At 47.5% G+C, this 18,016-nt stretch overlaps 1 protein-coding gene across 1 annotated transcript; it reads left to right on the top strand.

Annotated features, from left to right (window-relative positions):
• The first annotated feature begins 870 nt into the window (after positions 1-870).
• GPKOW (G-patch domain and KOW motifs) lies at positions 871-14,704 on the top strand. The gene is made up of 12 exons (XM_030305038.1): positions 871-1,049; positions 6,801-7,242; positions 8,013-8,167; positions 8,267-8,391; positions 10,448-10,557; positions 11,344-11,557; positions 11,979-12,111; positions 12,791-12,917; positions 13,121-13,244; positions 13,333-13,402; positions 14,146-14,231; positions 14,326-14,704. The coding sequence occupies exons 2-12, from the start codon at positions 7,067-7,069 to the stop codon at positions 14,458-14,460; spliced, it is 1,455 nt and encodes a 484-aa protein (XP_030160898.1). The 5' UTR covers positions 871-1,049; positions 6,801-7,066; the 3' UTR covers positions 14,461-14,704.
• The last annotated feature ends 3,312 nt before the right edge of the window (positions 14,705-18,016 follow it).

Here is an 18,016-nt window from a genome sequence, read left to right as displayed (position 1 = left end):
GTCTCCGGGGAGTTGTGCCACAGGGGTCTGCCCGGGTCACTGGGGACACCTGGGCCCTCAGGGTCTGTAGTGAATTGCGGGGGTGGGGGCGTTAGGCGGGAAGCCTCTGGGATAAATGGAGGGGCAATCTGGGACTACGTGGGCCATCAGGGTATCTGGATACCTGGATATCTGGAAGGGGAATCGGGGGTGCCGGGGCCGCAGCGGCGGCCGACCCTGTTCTGTCGGGGCACCTGGAGAAATCGGGGTCCCTCTCGATATCGTGCGGAAAGAGTTTGGAATCTGGGGTTATGAAGGGGCAGTCGGAGACCTCCAGAGATAGTCCCAAGATGTTCGGAAGGGTCCGGGAATATTTCCGCCAAATAGCTGTCTCCAGGATTACGGTGGGGGCAGGCGGGGGTCCACCGGCATACTCGCGATGGTCTGGGGGTCGCGGGAGTTGAGAGGGGCAGTGGGCGACCTTCGGAACTATCAAGCGAGTGGTCGGGGGGGCTCTGAAGATCTTGAGGGGCATTCTAGGTCTTCGGACGTCGGGGAGCGTGGGGGTTGGCCGAGGCTCCGGCGGGCGCTGACCTGTTCCTTTCACCCGCGCAGGCCGGGGCCTTTCCCTGCCCGCGGGCCCCAGAGCCCGGCAGCTCCTGGCGCGGCTGGACGCGCGCCCCCTGGCGGCCCGAGCTGCGGCCGACGTGGCGGCGCTGGTACGCAGGACGGGCGCCACATTGCGCCTGCGCCCCAAGGCCGGTGCGTGTCGGGGGCGGGGGCGGGGCCTCTCAGGGGGCGGGGTCTGACTGGAGCCGGATTCTGACGTAGCGGACCCGGGATGGTTGGTTGCTCCCCTGGGTGGGGCCAATGCTCCCCTGGGGGGACTGGTGGGGCGGGGCTCGGAGGGAGCCGCGAGACGGGGGAGCCCTGACGTGATCCTAGAATATCCCTCCAGGAGGTGACACTGGGAAGGTTACTGCAGTAGGTGAATGTTGCATGGCTAGTTGTGAGTGCGGGCCGGATTGGTTATCCCTGTCGGTGGGGCTTTGAATGGCATTTCTGAGAAGGTGGGTCCTGGAGAGCGTTGGGGGCGGGCACTTGGCTAAGGGGCGGTCCTGGAAGGCCACTCTAGGGGGTGGAGCCTACAAGCGCGAAGGGGCGGGACTCGAAATGTCAGGAATGGGTTGAAGTTTATAGGCCAGTTAGAGGGCGGAGCCTGGAAAGTTCAGGAGACCAATCTTGGAATTGCACCCTCCAGGGAGGGCCTGAGGGTGTTAATATGAGGAGCGAGATCTTCGTGTGTATTAGAGGGCCGTAGGAAAGTCTGGAGGCTTATTCTATTAGCTGGGCCCAGGATTATTTAAGAAGGGTCGTATAAGGGTACGTATTCTTGTGGGTGGCACCTGGAGAATTGCTTTGATTGGGCACTGCCTAGGTAATTAAATTGTGGTCGAGCCTGAGTGTAAGTTGGAAGAGATAAGGCTAGAATGTAAATTTAGCGGGTTGGGCCTATGTATTTTCTATGGAGAGTCACTACAGCTTTCTTAGCTGCTTCCTTATCCCAGCCTTTAGTATGCTGTATTGTAAGGACAGTAATGTCTTCAATAGTCATTTGTCCCAAGACCCTCTTGCTTCTCATACAGAGTTCCTAGGGTGGCAAATACAGAAAAGTGTGAAAAACCTGTGGATACTTTGGGGGAGCTTCAACAGTCCATGGCGCTGGAAACTTCCTTAATGAATTTGGGGGCACAGTTTAGGGGAGAGGATGGCAGAGGAGGATGGGAGCTGCAGGAGAGTACTCAACAGGTCAAGGCTGAGAATCCCCACAGGCCCTGACTCGGTATTGCATGAATTTCATAACTTAGGTCTTTTTAAGTTTTTTTCAACAATGTTTTGTAGCTTTCACAGTACAGTTTTTACACTTTTTTTGATACATCTATTCCTAGGTATTTTATTATTTTGAGGCTCTTGTAAATGGAATATTTTAATTGCATCTTTATTTTGTCTATGGAAACAATTGATTTTTGTATATTGATCTTCTATTCTGTAAACTTGCCAAGCTTGTTTAATAGTTCTAATACCTGCTAAAGAGCAAACATTTAACTGAGTAAATTTGAAGATTTAGTCGGTTTTATTAAACAATTCATAAACTGTAGAGTGGAGGTTTGCTAGGAGTTATACAAAATGGCAAGTTTTTATAGGAAGGAGGATTGGGCAAGAAAAGTGAAAAAAAGCAAAAGAAAATAAAGTATTGTTTTAGGTAAATTCACTTCCCCTCTGAAGAAAATGTGGGGTGAGGGGTGGGGTGGTTCTTATTATGTAGATTACCTGATCTTCCTTTGGGAATGAGAGGGCCCCAAGTGACAGATTACCTCTTTGGTGCAGACCAGAACATTCCAGATTGATTGGTTTAAAATTCCACTCTTGGAGAGGTTGAAGTTGCAATTAATTGCAACTTGGAAGGCAAGTGACTCCACCTTGGGCTTATGTGTGGCTTTATTTTTAACAGTCCCAAGAATTCCAAAGGAACTATACCAACATTTTGGTGTGCTTCCAATAATAAAACAAAGAAGTATTCACCAAACAAACTAGTATTCACTAAGAGAAACAAGTACTCACCAAAAAATGATAGTTTTTAAACAGATCTTGAATAAAGTCAGAAATGTTAACCAAAGGCAGGGAGCTCAGAATCCTAGAGGAGACTCACCCAAGAGAAGTAGGTCTGGACTGACAGAAGCCATGAGTGAAAGGTGCTTGGGACACGTACCTCACATGATTCCCTGGATCATCATTCTTCTGGGGTCATCTCCTTTGGATCCCACTTCTGACTCCAAGGAATGTCAACCTAAATACAGAGGTAAACCGAGGCAAGCTCAGAAAGATGAATTTATTTGGGAATAGGAGAAGAATTGTAATTCGGGTTTTATCTGTAGCTTGCTACAGTTTGGGTGTCCAGAATTGCAATCTTTGCTATTCCCAAATAAACTCATCTTGTTGAACTTGCATCAGTTTACCTCTTTATTTAAATCGACATTTATAAAAGTTGCTTTGTAGTCTTTATCTGCTAGGTATCTTTAAGGATGCCCAGGGCTGGGGCGCCTGGGTGGCGCAGTCGGTTAAGCGTCCGACTTCAAGCGTCCGACTTCAGCCAGGTCACGATCTCGCGGTCCGTGAGTTCAAGCCCCGCGTCGGGCTCTGGGCTGATGGCTCAGAGCCTGGAGCCTGTTTCCGATTCTGTGTCTCCCTCTCTCTCTGCCCCTCCCCCGTTCATGCTCTGTCTCTCTCTGTCCCAAAAATAAATAAACGTTGAAAAAAAAAAAAAAAAAAGGATGCCCAGGGCTTCTAAGCCTGGAAACATGGCCATGAGATTGATTATTGTGGTTTGTGTTTTCAAAACCATCCTCTGACCCAGCACATTATTCTACTTACCAAACATTTCACTTTCATTTAAGTATATTTATAGCTTCACATTTAAATGTTTTAGTATATGTGTTCCATGCAAGAAATGTGCTATAATTCATTTACCCAGTCTCCTTCTGTTGTCCTTTAAGTGGTCTTCAATCTTTTGCTACAATAAATAATACCATGATGAATCTGACATAAAAATCTTTTCATTGGGCTCCTGGCTGGCTCAGTCAGAAGAGCAGGTGACTCTTGATGTCAGGCTCATAAGTTTGAGCTCCACGTTGGATGTAGAGATTTTTTTTTTAATTTTTTTTTCAACGTTTATTTATTTTTGGGACAGAGAGAGACAGAGCATGAACGGGGGAGGGGCAGAGAGAGAGGGAGACACAGAATCGGAAACAGGCTCCAGGCTCTGAGCCATCAGCCCAGAGCCTGACGCGGGGCTCGAACTCACGGACCGCAAGATCGTGACCTGGCTGAAGTCGGACGTTTAACCGACTGCGCCACCCAGGCGCCCCGAGATTTTTTTTTAATGTTTATTTTTGAGAGAGAGAGAGAGAGAGAGAGAGAGAGAGAGAGAGAGTGTGAGTGGGGGAGGGGCAGAGAGAGAGAGAGGGAGACACAGAATCCGAAGCAGACTCCAGGCTCTGCGCTGTCAGCACAGAGCCTGACACAAGGTTCGAACCCACAGACTTTAAGATCATGACCTGAGCTGAAGTCCAACACTTAACCAACTGAGGCACCCAGGTGCCCCATGGATGTAGAGATTTCTTAAATAAACTTAAAAAAATCTTTTCGCACATCTTTAATGATTTCCTTGGGATGAATTTTTAGCACATCTGTGGCATTATTTCTGGTGGCTATTTCAGTATCACTCTTCTACTTTATAAACTCTTATGATGAAGGCAGGCTGGGTCCGAGGACCCAGAGGGGGTCCCGCAGGACCAGCCAAGAGGGTCCTTGGCTTCACACAGCATAAAAATCAAATGTGAGCCAAGAAGAAGTAAGAGCAGAATTTATTAAAGATACAGAGAGAGTACAGATACAGGCAGAGTGTCTGGGAGACTCAGGAAAGGAGAAAGTCTTGTCTTTGCTTGGTGTCTGGGGTTTTTACTGAGGATTGTGGTCTGATGTTAGTGTCCTCTCAGGCATCGAGGAACTGGACAGAACAGGGAGAATGGTCCACGTGTCCTCCATAAGTCACTTATTCCTTGGTGCTAGGGGGTCTTAAAATTGAGATTTCTAGCACCGGTGGTCTGGAATACACACATGATGGCCTCACTCATTCCTTAGAAGTGTTCTATTGTGCTGGAAGGTTCCAAAGAAACCATTAACTCCTTCATTCTTACAAGGAGGACATACATTATTTGTATTATAAGGAATGTGTAAGGCAGGTGTGCTGGTCCTAGCAAGAAGAGAAGCAGGGAAATGGGCAAAAAAGCAGTCCTTCAAAAAACAGCCCTTCATGGGGCCCTTTCAATTTCTCTTCTCTCTCTTTAAGGTCCTACACAAAAGGAATCTGTCCCATTAATCTTTCAAAGCCTTAGAACGTGGCTCTCACAACATATTTAATGTTGGTAGTATAATCAGAAATAATTTGTGATCCCTGGAAAAAGAAAGATGAGGCATAAATTTCTTGACATAAGAAAAGTCACTTTAGAGGTGCCTGCATGGCTCAGTCAGTTAAACATCTGGCTTCTGCTCAGGTCATGGTCTTACGGTTCCTGAGTTCGAGCCCCACATTGGGCTGACTGCTGTCAGCATAAAGCCCACTTTTGGATCCTCTGACCCCCCCCCTCGCTGGTTCTCTCTCTTTATCTCATAAAAAATAAACTTAAAAAAAGAAAGAAAACTCATTTTAGACTCTTGCTCATCTTGCAATTTTTGCCTGACAAGCACTACTTGCACATTTCTTGTAGAACTTCCTGAGATGTGTTGAAATTGCACAAGAATAGATTTCAGTAGATAATGATTTGAAGGAAACAAAAGAATGTGAGAACAAAGAGACAGTATCAGGCCAGAAGATAGCCTAATCATATCGGCAACAATAAATCAGTGGTAAAACTTCCATTTCTGATTCAAAAGTAAAGGTTGACCTGACACATATTCTTGAGTCTTCTTTGCAGGATTTAAATCCCTTTGAGCACTCAAATACCGGACCAACTGGAGCCAGAGAATTGATGATGCTGACCAGCTGTCCTGACTTCAATTAACTTGAGACCTGGTCTCAGTTGCCTTAAGATGACCTTTGCTCCAATTCCATGCTGAATTCCCAATTTTGCAAGCCCTTCCACGAATATATATGCACTTTTAGCTTGAAACTTACCCGTTTTTATTGTTGAAGGAGACACTGCTTTGGGAGTGTTCTCCTTTATTTGTTGCAAGTAAAACTCTTCCTTTTCCTATTCTTTGCTTGGATGAGTCTTTTGGCTCCATTTCTACCAAAAGGTGAACCCAGTTTTGGGTAACAGTAAGAACTACAGTTGACCCTTGAACAACATGGGTTTGAACTGCACGTGTCCGTTTATACCAGGATTTTTCTCAATAAATACAGTATAGTATTATAAATATATTTTTTCTTCCTTATAATTTTTTTGTTTATTTATTTTGAGATAGAGCGAGTGAGAGTGGGGGGAGGGCAGAGAGAGAGAGAGGGAGGGAGAGAGTGAACCCCAAGTAGGCTCTGCACGGATAGCACAGAGCCCCATGCAGGGCTTGAACCCACAAGCCTGAGATCATGACCTGAACTGAGATCGAGTCAGATGCTTAACCATCTGAGCCACCCCGGCACTCCTCCTTATGATTTTCTGAATAACATTTTCATTTTTTTCTTTAGCTTACTCTTAAGAATACAGTATAAAAAAATACAGTATATAATACATGTAACATACAAAATATGTGTAACTCTACTGCTTAGGTTATCATTAAGGTTTCCAGTCAACAGTAGGGTATTAGTAGTTAAGTTTTTGAGGAATCATAAGTTATTTGTAAATTTTCAACTGTGGGGGCAGAGGATTGGATCCCCTAACCCCTGCATTATTCAAGGGTCAACTGTATGTATGTGTATTTTTTTAAGTAGTCTTCACACCCAGCGCGGAACCCAACGTGGGGCTGGAACTCCGGATCCTGAGATCAAGACCTGAGCTGGGATCCAGAGTGGGATGCTTAACCATCTGAGCCACCCAGGCACACATGTATATATACTTTTAATATCTGTTTAGGTCATTGTTCCCTACTGGACTATGATCCTCTAGAAAGGAGGAGGTCTATTTTATTAATATTTGAATCCAGAGCTTGTGGTGTATTAAATCTGGCATCAGTAGGCACCATTTACATGTCTATTTGTTATTGTACACAACTGACACAGATTTTTTTCTTAAATGATGTATTTTTATCTACACTTCCCATACCAGTAGGGCACGGCGATTAATACTTGTTGACTACCTGAATGAAAGAATGAATACCCCCAAGAACCACATATTCCTATATGATTGGCGCGACGCGCCCCTATGAAGAACAGCAACAATTACTTCTTAAGGCCCCTGTTCCACGTACGCCAGTCGATGCCGCAGTGTTTTCTGGGAAAGGTAGTTCTAAAGCCCGTCGTCTGGCCCCGGTCAAACTGAGCCCAAACTAAACTTCCCAGAAAGCAGCACACTCGCCTGGGAAGAGGGGCAAGATGGCGGACGCTGAAGACGGTACTTTGCGACCCGCGGGAGCCTCTGCTGCCCCAATTTCATTCAGCTTCAGTCGCATGTCCGCCAGGAGACGGCTGGCGGATCCGGGAGACGACGCGAGTGCGGCTCCGGAGGAGAAGGATTTCTTAAAGACCGTGGAAGGGAGGGAGCTGCAGAGGTGAAGCGCCGTGTCTTTCATCCCTTGGAATTAGGTTCGGTGGGTTCAAGCGGGAGGGTGGAATCTGAGTTGATTGTTTTGGTGGCAGCGGCCACCAAACCTTTGGAGCACAGCCTGAGGAAATTCGTGGAGGCGAGAAGGCGGGAGTGTGTAACAGGGGAGGTGGGGAAATTGGACCTGACAGCCAGGGCGTTTGAGAAAAGAGGATGTATTCCTGAGAGGGTGTGCCTTTAGCACTTGGGGGCCTTGAGATTTGTGCGTTTTGAGAGAAGGAAAGGAGTGGAGAATGACAGGACCCCTAGTTTCTCAGCTGAAGCGGTGGAGCTTCTCCAGTATAGGGAATGGGGTGGAGTGGCAGATGGAGTTTTGGGGAGGCCATCATCAGCTTAATGCGGAAAGGAGAGTTGGAGGGAGAGACTTCCAGAAGAGAATAAGCCATCCAGGGGTTGGTGTGGAGCCTGGACCTGGGGAGAGTCTGGGCTGAAGATGGTGACTTGTGAGTCATTGTGAAAGCCACGGAAGTGGGTCTTGGGCTGAGCAGAGGTTCCAGGACTGAAGGCTGATTCCTCAAAGGCACTGATATTTAAGAGTTGGGGGTGGGGGAGAGAATCTAAAGAAAACACCATTAGACACATGACATGAGAGCGAGGGTGTGGTCCCTCCAGCTGGGGGTGAGTGTGGCTCTTGTGTTTTCTCTGAAGGGAGGAGTGTGGCTCAGAACCCACTGACCATGCTACTCTCCCAACTTCACATCTCTGTGTCCACATCAGTGTGAAGCCCTCAGAAACCCCCAAGGAACTCGTCATCCCTTTGATCCAGAATGGCCATCGCAGGCAGCCACCGACCCAGGCTCCTGGGCCATCCACAAACACTGAGGCCTTGGTGGAAGGGGTGCTGTCTCAGGCTGTAAAGGAGATCATTGAGGGTAAGTGATCCCCTCTTTGCCTTGCCCCAGTGAAGGAAGAGGGGGAGGAAAATGGAAGGAGAGGGTGGGACCTCATTGCTTCCTCCCATTCTTCCTTAGACTCCAAGAAGTCCCTGGAGGAAAGAGAAAATTCGGGTGTCGACCCCATGCTTGCTATCCCCATGATCCAGAAAGGATGCATCCCTAACGGAGAAGGGGCAGACAGCGAACCCCGAGCTGAGACAGTGAGCTGGCCCCTAACTCCTCCAGCCCCAGCCTCTCTTTGCCCTGTCTGCCAGGCTTGCCTCTCTGCACCCAGCAGGGAAAGTCAGTGTGTGTACTAGAGGCCTGCTGCCTAGCTCTTCCTCCTTCTGTCCTTTTTTGGAAGCATTAACAGAGGAATCCAGATACTGAGGTGTGGAAAAGCACTTGCATTCTGAAATTATCTGAACAAGATGAGCAAATGGAACAGGAAATGTAAAGATCCTGAGGGTAGATTCTGCCTAGAGTGTTTGAGGAACACCAAGGAGACCAGTGTAGCTGGAGGGGAATGAGTGAAGGGGAGGAGTAGTAGACAATTTCAGGCATCCCAAGACCAGAAACACAAGTTTGAAGACACATAGGAACACTAATAATATTAAATGCCAAGTAGAACTGTCTGTGATGACAGAGTGTAATCTATCACACTGTATTAAGCAGAGGTAGAAAGTGACAAAATTGGAAAGTAGGAAGTGGCTGGGGCTAAACTAGGCAGGGCCTTGTGGGCCATGGTGAGGACTCTGGCTTTTATTGTGAATGATATGAGGGCCATGAGAGGGCTCTGAGCAGAGAGGGTGAAGACTTAAGATTTCACAAGATCTCTCTGGCTACTATGAGCAGAACAGACTAGTAAGTAAAGGCGGAAGCAAGGAGACTAGTAGTGCAGGCTAGAAATGATGGAGCCTCAGACCAGAGTGGTAGGAGTGAGGCCTGGAAGGACAAGTAGGGTTTAGTGAGAGAGGGAGGAGCAGCGTGAGTACCAATGGCAGGAACAACCTAAGCAACAGCATGGTGGCAGGGAGTCGGTGTTGTGTGTGCCCATCGGTGAAGCAACTTGCAGTGTGTCTAAAGTGAGTATAAAGAATTGGAGTGAGGATGGGAGGTGATCGATAAGGAGAAGTGAAGGGTATGTCTACAGAAGCAACAAAGTCTGTCTTTCATACACATGGATTCTACTTTTCACCTCTTTATTCGCAATTTTTTAGCGATGCTTCTTTGGGGCCTATTTCTCTTACAGCCCCAGACCACCCTCTCTTTTGACTGAACTGTTCTCATTGGCCTTCAGATGTCTTCTGATGTCTTTCATCTTAAAAAATAGGACCTTCATTTCACTTTCCACCCTGTTCCCTCTTTGGCCTCATTTCTCTCATTTCCTCTCCTCCCCCAGCCTTCCACATCTCAGTTGAACCCAGGTACATCTATCCTTCCTCTCAGCCAAAAAACCTTAGTCAGTGTTGACTCCCCTCTTTATTCCATACCCCAGGTACAGCCTTTCAGCAAAATCCTATCATGTCCCTTTGCAGAATACATCCAGAATCTGACCACTTCTCACCATCACCACTCTGGTCTGAGCCACAAGTATCTTTCATCTGGACCATTGCTGTAACTTCCTCACTGGGTCCCCTTGTGTGGTGGCCAGCATCCTGTAGCTCCAGCCCAGATCTCCTGATTAATGTCTCACCACCCTCTCTGCCTCCACAGCACTGTTTCAGTCAGGTTGATTTTCATGATGCTCTTCCCACACCAGATCTTGTCCTGCCTCAGGGCCTTTGCTCTTATTGTTCTCTCTGCTTGGACTACTCTCCCTTCTATATCCTCCTGGCTCCCTCTGTCATCTCTTTCTGGTCTCTGCTCAGATATCAACTCAGTAACCCTCTCTTCTCCATCCCTCTGCATCCCCTTAAGCTGCTTTATTTTTCTTTATATAACTTATCACTACCTGACATACCATGTTTTGTGTATTTTATTTATTGTGTGTCTCTACAACTAGAATGTAAGCCTCACAGAGCAAGGGTTTTTGTTTTGTTTACTGCTTTATCCTCATCACCTAGATTAGTACCTGGCACAGAACAGGTGCTTTATAATTATTTGTTGAAGGACAACATGGAGGAGTAAAGTGAGAGACAGCAAGAGGAAATCAAAACTAACCTTAAGCTTATGGAAAAGAAGCATTGAGGGTCACCCTGTGGGTGTTAGTAAGCGCACTTCGGAGGACCCACTGTGAGCCAAGCCTAACCATCCTTCCTCTGCCTGAACCTGTAGGTGCCGGAAGAAGCTGATTACGAGGCAGTCCCTGTAGAGGCCTATGGGCTGGCCATGTTACGAGGCATGGGCTGGAAACCTGGCGAGGGCATTGGCCGCACCTTCAATCAGTGAGTTCTAGGGTAGGGGCAAGGGGCAACAGATGGGGGCAGCGAACAAGACCCCCATGGTTACTACCCATCCAAAACCATCCAGGCAGGGAGAGGGCATGTTACCACCCTAATTAATTTAGTAAGCCTTTCCACTACTGTTTCAATCTCCTATTTACCCTTTGAAACTCTGTAACGAGATCCCATTTATGTAAAGGTTACTTTTCTGAACATCAGCTTCGTCATCTGAAAATGGGGATAATGACAATATTGACTTCCCAGGTCTGTTGTGGAGTTATGTGAAATTATACACATAAAGCACTTACAGCAGGCCCTGGCCCCAAATAAACATAGACTAGACATTTGCTATTATCACACAGACTTATGGTCACTTCTTCTCAGTTCTCAACTCCAAAGAATTCTGAAAACCAAACATTTTTTTCATAAACCATTTAGTAGCCAAACATGACCTGAGACACAGAGCATTTTATAGTCTATTTCTCCTGCTTGGCGTGAACATTTGTATGATTTCCCCTGTAGAAATATCAGGGTGTTTGATTACAGGGATCTGCCTCAGGTCCTGCTGTAGATACTATGTAATAGATGGTCTATCCAATGTGTTATTAGGTTGGACCAATGAAATTGTTATTTCTGTAGATCAAAAGCAGTCCTAGTGTGAGATGGGGAAGGCTATTCTTGAACATGTTGACAGGGTGGAATTTGAATAGTAGTGCGTGGGGGAGGCACTGAAAACTTACATTTTCCCCCTCTCCTGGCCAACAAGCTCACATACTGTGCTCCCTGCAGAGTGGTAAAGCCCCGTGTCAACTCACTGAGACCAAAGGGGTTAGGGCTGGGTGCCAACCTGACTGAGGTCCAGGCCCTGGCCCCCACTGGCCCCCACCGCCTGCCAAAGCCAGATGAGGAGCAAGAGAAGGATAAGGAAGACCAGCCTCAAGGACTGGTGCCTGGGGGAGCTGTGGTGGTTCTTTCTGGCCCGCACCGAGGCCTCTATGGGAAGGTAAGGAACAAAACTGTGCCGGGAGCCTGAGACAGGCAGCGGGGAAGATTGATGTGAGGGCCAGAGGGAGGAAGACTTGGGTTTGGGGTGGAAAGGGCTGGAAGTCCTTGTCTTTCAGGCGTGCCTGGCTTGCTGCCTCATTCGGTAACTCAGAACCACTTGCTGGGCCTTTCTGAGCCTCAGTTTCCAACTAAAAGAGAGAATGCCATATGCCACATGTTCCTGAAGATTAAATTCTTAAAATATATCCAAGCCACAGAGTCTGTCAGGGGAGACATATGGACCAGGGCCCGTCCCAGACCTTGGGTCAGTCTGGTGGGGGAGACACAGGGGTCAAGCCTATTGGAATAAGAGTGGACAGCTGGGGCCTAGGAATGTGGGTTTAGTCCACATTCCTAACTTCCTCCCCCCAACCATTCAGGTAGAAGGCCTCGATCCTGACAACGTTCGGGCCATGGTTCGCCTGGCCGTGGGGAGCCGCATGGTGACTGTTAGTGAGTACTACCTGCAACCTGTCTCACAGCAGGAGTTTGACAAGAATTCCTTGGATCTCAGTGAGTGAGCTTTTTACCTAGCTGGGAGAGTTAGAGAAGCATTCCACGGGGCGGGGTGGGGGGGGTGGTAGGGCCTGTCCCAGGTGGTGGGGGTGGCGGGGAGATCAGCAGTCTGCCTGGCAGGCGTGACTTCTGGTCAGAGGTCAGGAGGCGAGAATGAAGATAAGTGGTTTATTCAGTTTGAGGAAAAATTGATGTAGTAACCCTGGGGCTTTCTTTTGCTTCTTTCTGAGAGAGAATAAACAGGTATGGAAACCAATTCCTATCCTTGGGAGGTCTATTCAGGGTGATGAGCCTGTCTTCTTCTAGGGAGTGAGGGCAGCTGGGACTAGGCCATGACCAGGGATGAAGGCATTCTAGGCATGGCAGCAGGATGGGGCAGTTTGGCAGATGGGAGATTGGTGCTGACAGAGCTCTCAGGATTTTCTAGCCCATACTAGGTGGTCGCCTCAGATTAGCAGCATCAGCGCAGGCTCGAGTGGCTGAGGAAGGCTTCCTAAAGGAAGCCCCAGCAGTTGAAGGGAAGGGGAGAGCATTCCATTGGTGTAGGCAAAGTCATGATGGTAGGAGGGGACACTGAGGCAAGTGGGAGGTGGCCTGAGGCTGAGGTGTAGCCTGCAAGATAAGAGAATGGCACACTGAGGCTCCTTCCTCCTTCTCCCCACACACCCTTGTGTAGGCCAGATGCGTAAAACTTCCTCAGTGCAACAGAATGGAACAGCTTCGTCATGGAAGGCCCTCTGGGATCAGGACCTCCCCAGCCAGCAAGAGGACTCACAGAGGAAGCGAAAACACCTTCCCGACCGGTGGGACCCTGGGCATCTGGGATGGGGGGGAGAAGGCAAGGCTGTGGAGAGGCTCCAGCAGTCAGAGAAGGCTTCCAGGGCAAGGCAGGCACATAGAAGGAACTAGAGACAGCATTATGGGTGGGTTTCACAGCAGCAGCAAAGGTGGGGTGAGCAGAATGTGCATCTAATGAACTAAGCCCCGTGTTGGCCCCTTTCCACAGACAGGGGGAGCCTGCTGCCAAGAATGAGAAGGCAGGTCCCAGGAGCCAGCACTGGTTGCACAGGGACCTACGCGTACGCTTTGTGGACAAGCTGCACAAGGGTGGCCAGTATTATAACACCAAGGTGGGAACCCTGCAACCTGGGTTCTCCTCCTCCCCCAGGGACTAGGTCCCCATAACTCCAACATTCTCACATCCCTTGACCTCCCCAGATGACGATCGAAGATGTCCTCAGCCCAGATACCTGTGTGTGTCGAACAGATCAAGGCCAGGTCCTGGAAGGTGAGTCTGAGGGATGGCCACTGGGTCGTTATCATCCTGGAGGCTGATGGGAAGGCTGTCTTAGACCAAGAGGCTGGTGTGGGCAGAGGCTGAGAGATAGGGTAGAGTTCAGATATTTTGTAAGGTCCAGAATCGTCTTTTTTTTTTTTTAATTTTGAGTCTTTTTTTTTTAAGCTTATTTATTTATTTTTGAGAGAGAGAGGGAATGAGGGAGGGAGAGAGAACCAGCAGGGGAGGGACAGAGAGTGGGATGGAGGATCTAAAGCAGGCTCTGAGCTGTCAGCACAGAGCCCAATGCGGGGCTCAAACTCACAAACCATTAGATCATGACCTGAGCCAAAGTTGGACGCTTAACCGACTGAGCCACCCAGGCGCCCCCAAGGCCCAGAATCTTCTGACAGAACATTAGGCGCTTCTGTGATAGTGATTATCTGAGCCCCTCCTTTCCCCATCTGCGACATTGGCATGAAAATGAGCTATTTCTCCCTCTTGTACAGATGTGTCCTGAACTCCTTGTGCAGGGCAGGGCATATAACGTGCCCACAGTAAACGGTATCTGTTGTCATCACCCATCATCTTCCTACATAAGTGCTCCCTTTTTTAGGAACTGTTCCTTAGGTGTCCTCACCCACACCTGTCAACAGGGTACAGAGTGGCTCTCAGGAATACAGAAAAGGACTTGTGACAGGACCCTGGGTGGGCTAGTCCTGGCTGTGGGCCTCACTTCCTCCCCTCATCTGTAGGTCTGAGGGAAGACATGCTGGAGACCCTGGTCCCCAAGGTCCAAGGCAACCGGGTTATGGTGGTGCTGGGGCCACAGGCTGGAAAGGTGAGTCCCAGACCTGGGCATGGGGGGTGGAAGCATGCAGGGGATGTCCCAGAGTCTGGGTTGGCTCTGCTGACTCCACCCGCTCCTACTCTAGGTGGGCCGCCTGCTGGACTGGGACAGAGAACAGAGCCGGGCTGTGGTGCAGCTGCAGAGAGAGAATCAGCTGGTGGAACTTCACTATGATGCTGTCTGCCAGTACCTGGGCCCCAGTGACTCAGATGAAGACTGACCCATGGCCCCGTTCCCACCCCCAACGCTGCCACCTGCTCTGTATGGTGTGGAAAGACAGTCTTCACAAAGGTGGGGAGGTCATTGTTCCATCCTCCACTTGCACCTCAGCCCCAGGACCAGGACAGGGACAGGGCATAAGATAGATGGGCCTGAAGGGAGGCTTGAAACAAACCTGGTATTCTCCAGAAGCTAGTGTGTAATAAAAATCATTTCAAAAACTCAGTAAAATGACAAGATCGTAAGTGTGTGCTGAGCTGAGTAGAAACGGGAGCTGAGCTGATGGAAGTGGGAGCCGTTCCAGGCTTCAGCCCCACCTCCCTGCATGGGCTGACAGACAAGTTCAAGGATCTGTCTGCTTACAAGTTCATTCTTGGAATACAGAAGCTACGAAGTGTGTCCCCTGAGCAGACGCTATGGAGTCTGGAGTGCCACATCTCTGTACAACTTCCTGAGGAAGAATCCTAGTGGTGGCTCTACTTTTTTTTTTTTAATTTTTTAAATGTTTATTTTTGAGAGAGAGAGAGACAGAATCCGAAGCAGGCTCCAGACTCAGCTGTCAGCACAGAGCCCAACACGAGGCTCAAAGTCACAGATGGCAAGATCATGACCTGAGCCAAAGTCAGAAGCTTAACTGAGCCACCCAGGCGCCCCATTGGTGGCTCTACTTTTTACTCTTGGTCCAGACCAGACGTCCAGAGGATATCTTGAGCCAGTGATGAGAGTCCAGAGGAAGGGAGTCTTCTACCCACAAATGGGATGTGTTTGTACTATTTCTCAGAGGACTCAGTTAATTTCAGGGCCCCTGTTTTAGTCCCCAAACTTTGGCTAGAAGGTAAAAAAAAGTTTTGTCCCAGGTAGGATTTCTCTGATCCAGGTAACTGGACTCTCAAAAAGGTTATTGTCAGACAGCCCTCAAACTTTTTCCCATTTAATGGGCTGAGATCCAAAATCAACAAGGGAAGCAAGAGCTTTAGGTCCAATTGCTTCTAAGTCATCCCCAAATGCAAACTGGTGCAGCCACTCTGGAAAACAGTTTGGAGGTTCCTCAAAAAATTAAAAATAGAACTACCCTATGACCCAGCAATTGCACTACTAGGCATTTATCCAAGGGATACAGGTGTGCTGTTTCAAAGGGACACATGCACCCCCATGTTTATAGCAGCACTATCAACAATAGCCAAAGTAAGAAAAGAGCCCAAATGTCCATCGATGGATGAATGGATAAAGAAGATGTGGTGTGTGTGTGTGTGTGTATATATATACACACATACATACAATGGAATATTACTCGGGGATCAGAAAGAATGAAATGTTGCCATTTGCAACTACGTGAATGGAACTAGAGGGTATTATGCTAAGTGAAATTAGAGAAAGATAAATATGTAATTTCACTCATATGTGGAATTTAAGAAACAGATGACCATAGTGGTAGGGAAGGAAAAATAGATAAAAACAGAGGGAGGCAAACCATAAGAGACTCTTAAATACAGAGAACAAACTGAGGGTTGCTGGTGGGGTGTTGGGTGGGGGGGATGGGCTAAATGGGTAATGGGCATTAAGGAGAGCACTTGGGATGATGAGCACTGGGTGTTATCTGTAACTGATGAATCACTAAATCTACTCCTGAAACCGATACTATACTATATGTTAACTAACTTGAATTTGTTTTAAAAAGATGATATAACTGTTATATACACCCAAAATCAGAGTACCTAAGTATATAAAGAAAATATAGATATATATGAAGGTAAAAATAGTTTTATTACACTATATGTTAACTAACTTGGATTTAGATAAAATTAAAACTACAAAATAAAAACACAATAAATCATCCCTAGTCACTAAGTTATTGATGTAATAAATGGTATTTGAGTTAGATCTAGACCACTGGTATGAACTCCTGACCTGTCAGGACATGGCCCAGTGCTGTAGAATTTTTTTTAAAAAATAATTGAATTATCACATTAAAATTATTACAACTCTTGGGGCGCCTGGGTGGCTCAGTCGGTTAAGCGTCCGACTTCAGCTCAGGTCACGATCTCGCGGTCCGTGAGTTCGAGCCCCGCGTCGGGCTCTGGGCTGATGGCTCAGAGCCTGGAGCCTGCTTCCGATTCTGTGTCTCCCTCTCTCTCTGACCCTCCCCCGTTCATGCTCTGTCTCTCTCTGTCTCAAAAATAAATAAAAACGTTAAAAAAAATTTTTTTTAATTATTACAACTCTTTTTTATCTGATTAAATCTTTTGAAAATTTTAATTGTTGAATACATGTTATCATACATACATACAATGTTATCTTAGTTTCAGGTGTACAACGTCAAGTGATTGAACAATTCTAATACATTACTCCATGCTCACTAAGAAAAGTGTAGCTACCATCTGTCACCATACAACATTATTACAACATTATTGACTCCATTCCCTATGGTGTACTCCTTGTCTCCCTGACATTTTTTTTTTTTTTTTGATAACTGGGAGTTTGTACCTCTTAATCCCCTTCACCGATTTCACCCATCCCCTTCCTCTTTGGCAACTACCCCTAGAGCGGGGCGATAAAGGTAAGCTACTGTCTCTGCCCAGCAGAGGCAGAATGCTGTTTAGAGCCAAAATGAGCAGGTATAGAAAAACAGTTGGCCAAATCAATGGCCATATGCTGAGTAAGGTAAGGGATGATTGGAAGACCTTCCAGTATCATAACCCCATTGTGAAGTACAATTGCACAGGAGCGCCTGGGTGGCTCAGTCAGTCAAGTGTCTGACTTTGTTGGTTCAGGTCATGATCTTGTGGTTTATGGGTTCGAGCCCTGCGTTAAGCTCTGTGCTGACAGCTCAGACTGGAGCCTGCTTCGGATTCTGTGTCTCCTCTGCCCCACCTCCACTCATGTTCTGTCTCTCTCTCAACAATAAATAAACATTAATTTTTTAAAATGTGTTATGAAGTATAATTGCACAGACAGATATTACTGATTTACTAATTTACTGATCCCTAATTAATTCCAGAACCCCTCTGTTTTCAGGATTGGCCAAGCAGGGCGGTTAAAGCAGACAGCAGAGGACAAACCCCCACCCCTAGTTTCTCCCGTTGCTGAGTCATAATTGTGATGGTACACACTGTCCCCAGAATTCCAGGCTGGGTTGTATTTTTCATGTTGGGGGGAAGGGTCACAAGTTCTAAAGGTTCCCAATCTGGCACGTCCAGTAGTCCATTTGCCTTATTGTATGTGCTACACCCAGTCAAGAAGGCCTCCTTTCTCCAAATCATAATAAATTCATCTTGGTAACACCCTCAAGAAGAGCTTAAAGCTTCCTGGAGAATGGTACTGGTCCTCTGTCTCTGCCCTGCAATGTGGTATAACCTGGCAGTTTCAGACAATCCCTTCCTCTCCTCCATGTGTCATAATACTTAAAATAGATTTCATCAGATTTTGGTTTCCTGGAGATGACATTTCTCCTGAGCCTGTCTTTAAAAACAGGGCCAAGGGGAAAAAAATAAAAACAGAGTCGGGGAGGGAGGGAGCCTCTGGGTGGCTCAGTCAGTCTTGATCTCATGGCTCACAAG

This window comes from Lynx canadensis, chromosome X (assembly GCF_007474595.2).
Source record: "Lynx canadensis isolate LIC74 chromosome X, mLynCan4.pri.v2, whole genome shotgun sequence".
Taxonomy (NCBI): Eukaryota; Metazoa; Chordata; class Mammalia; order Carnivora; family Felidae; genus Lynx; species Lynx canadensis.
The sequence above is the reverse complement of the archived record's forward strand: the minus strand, read 5'-3'. Positions and strand labels throughout refer to the sequence as shown.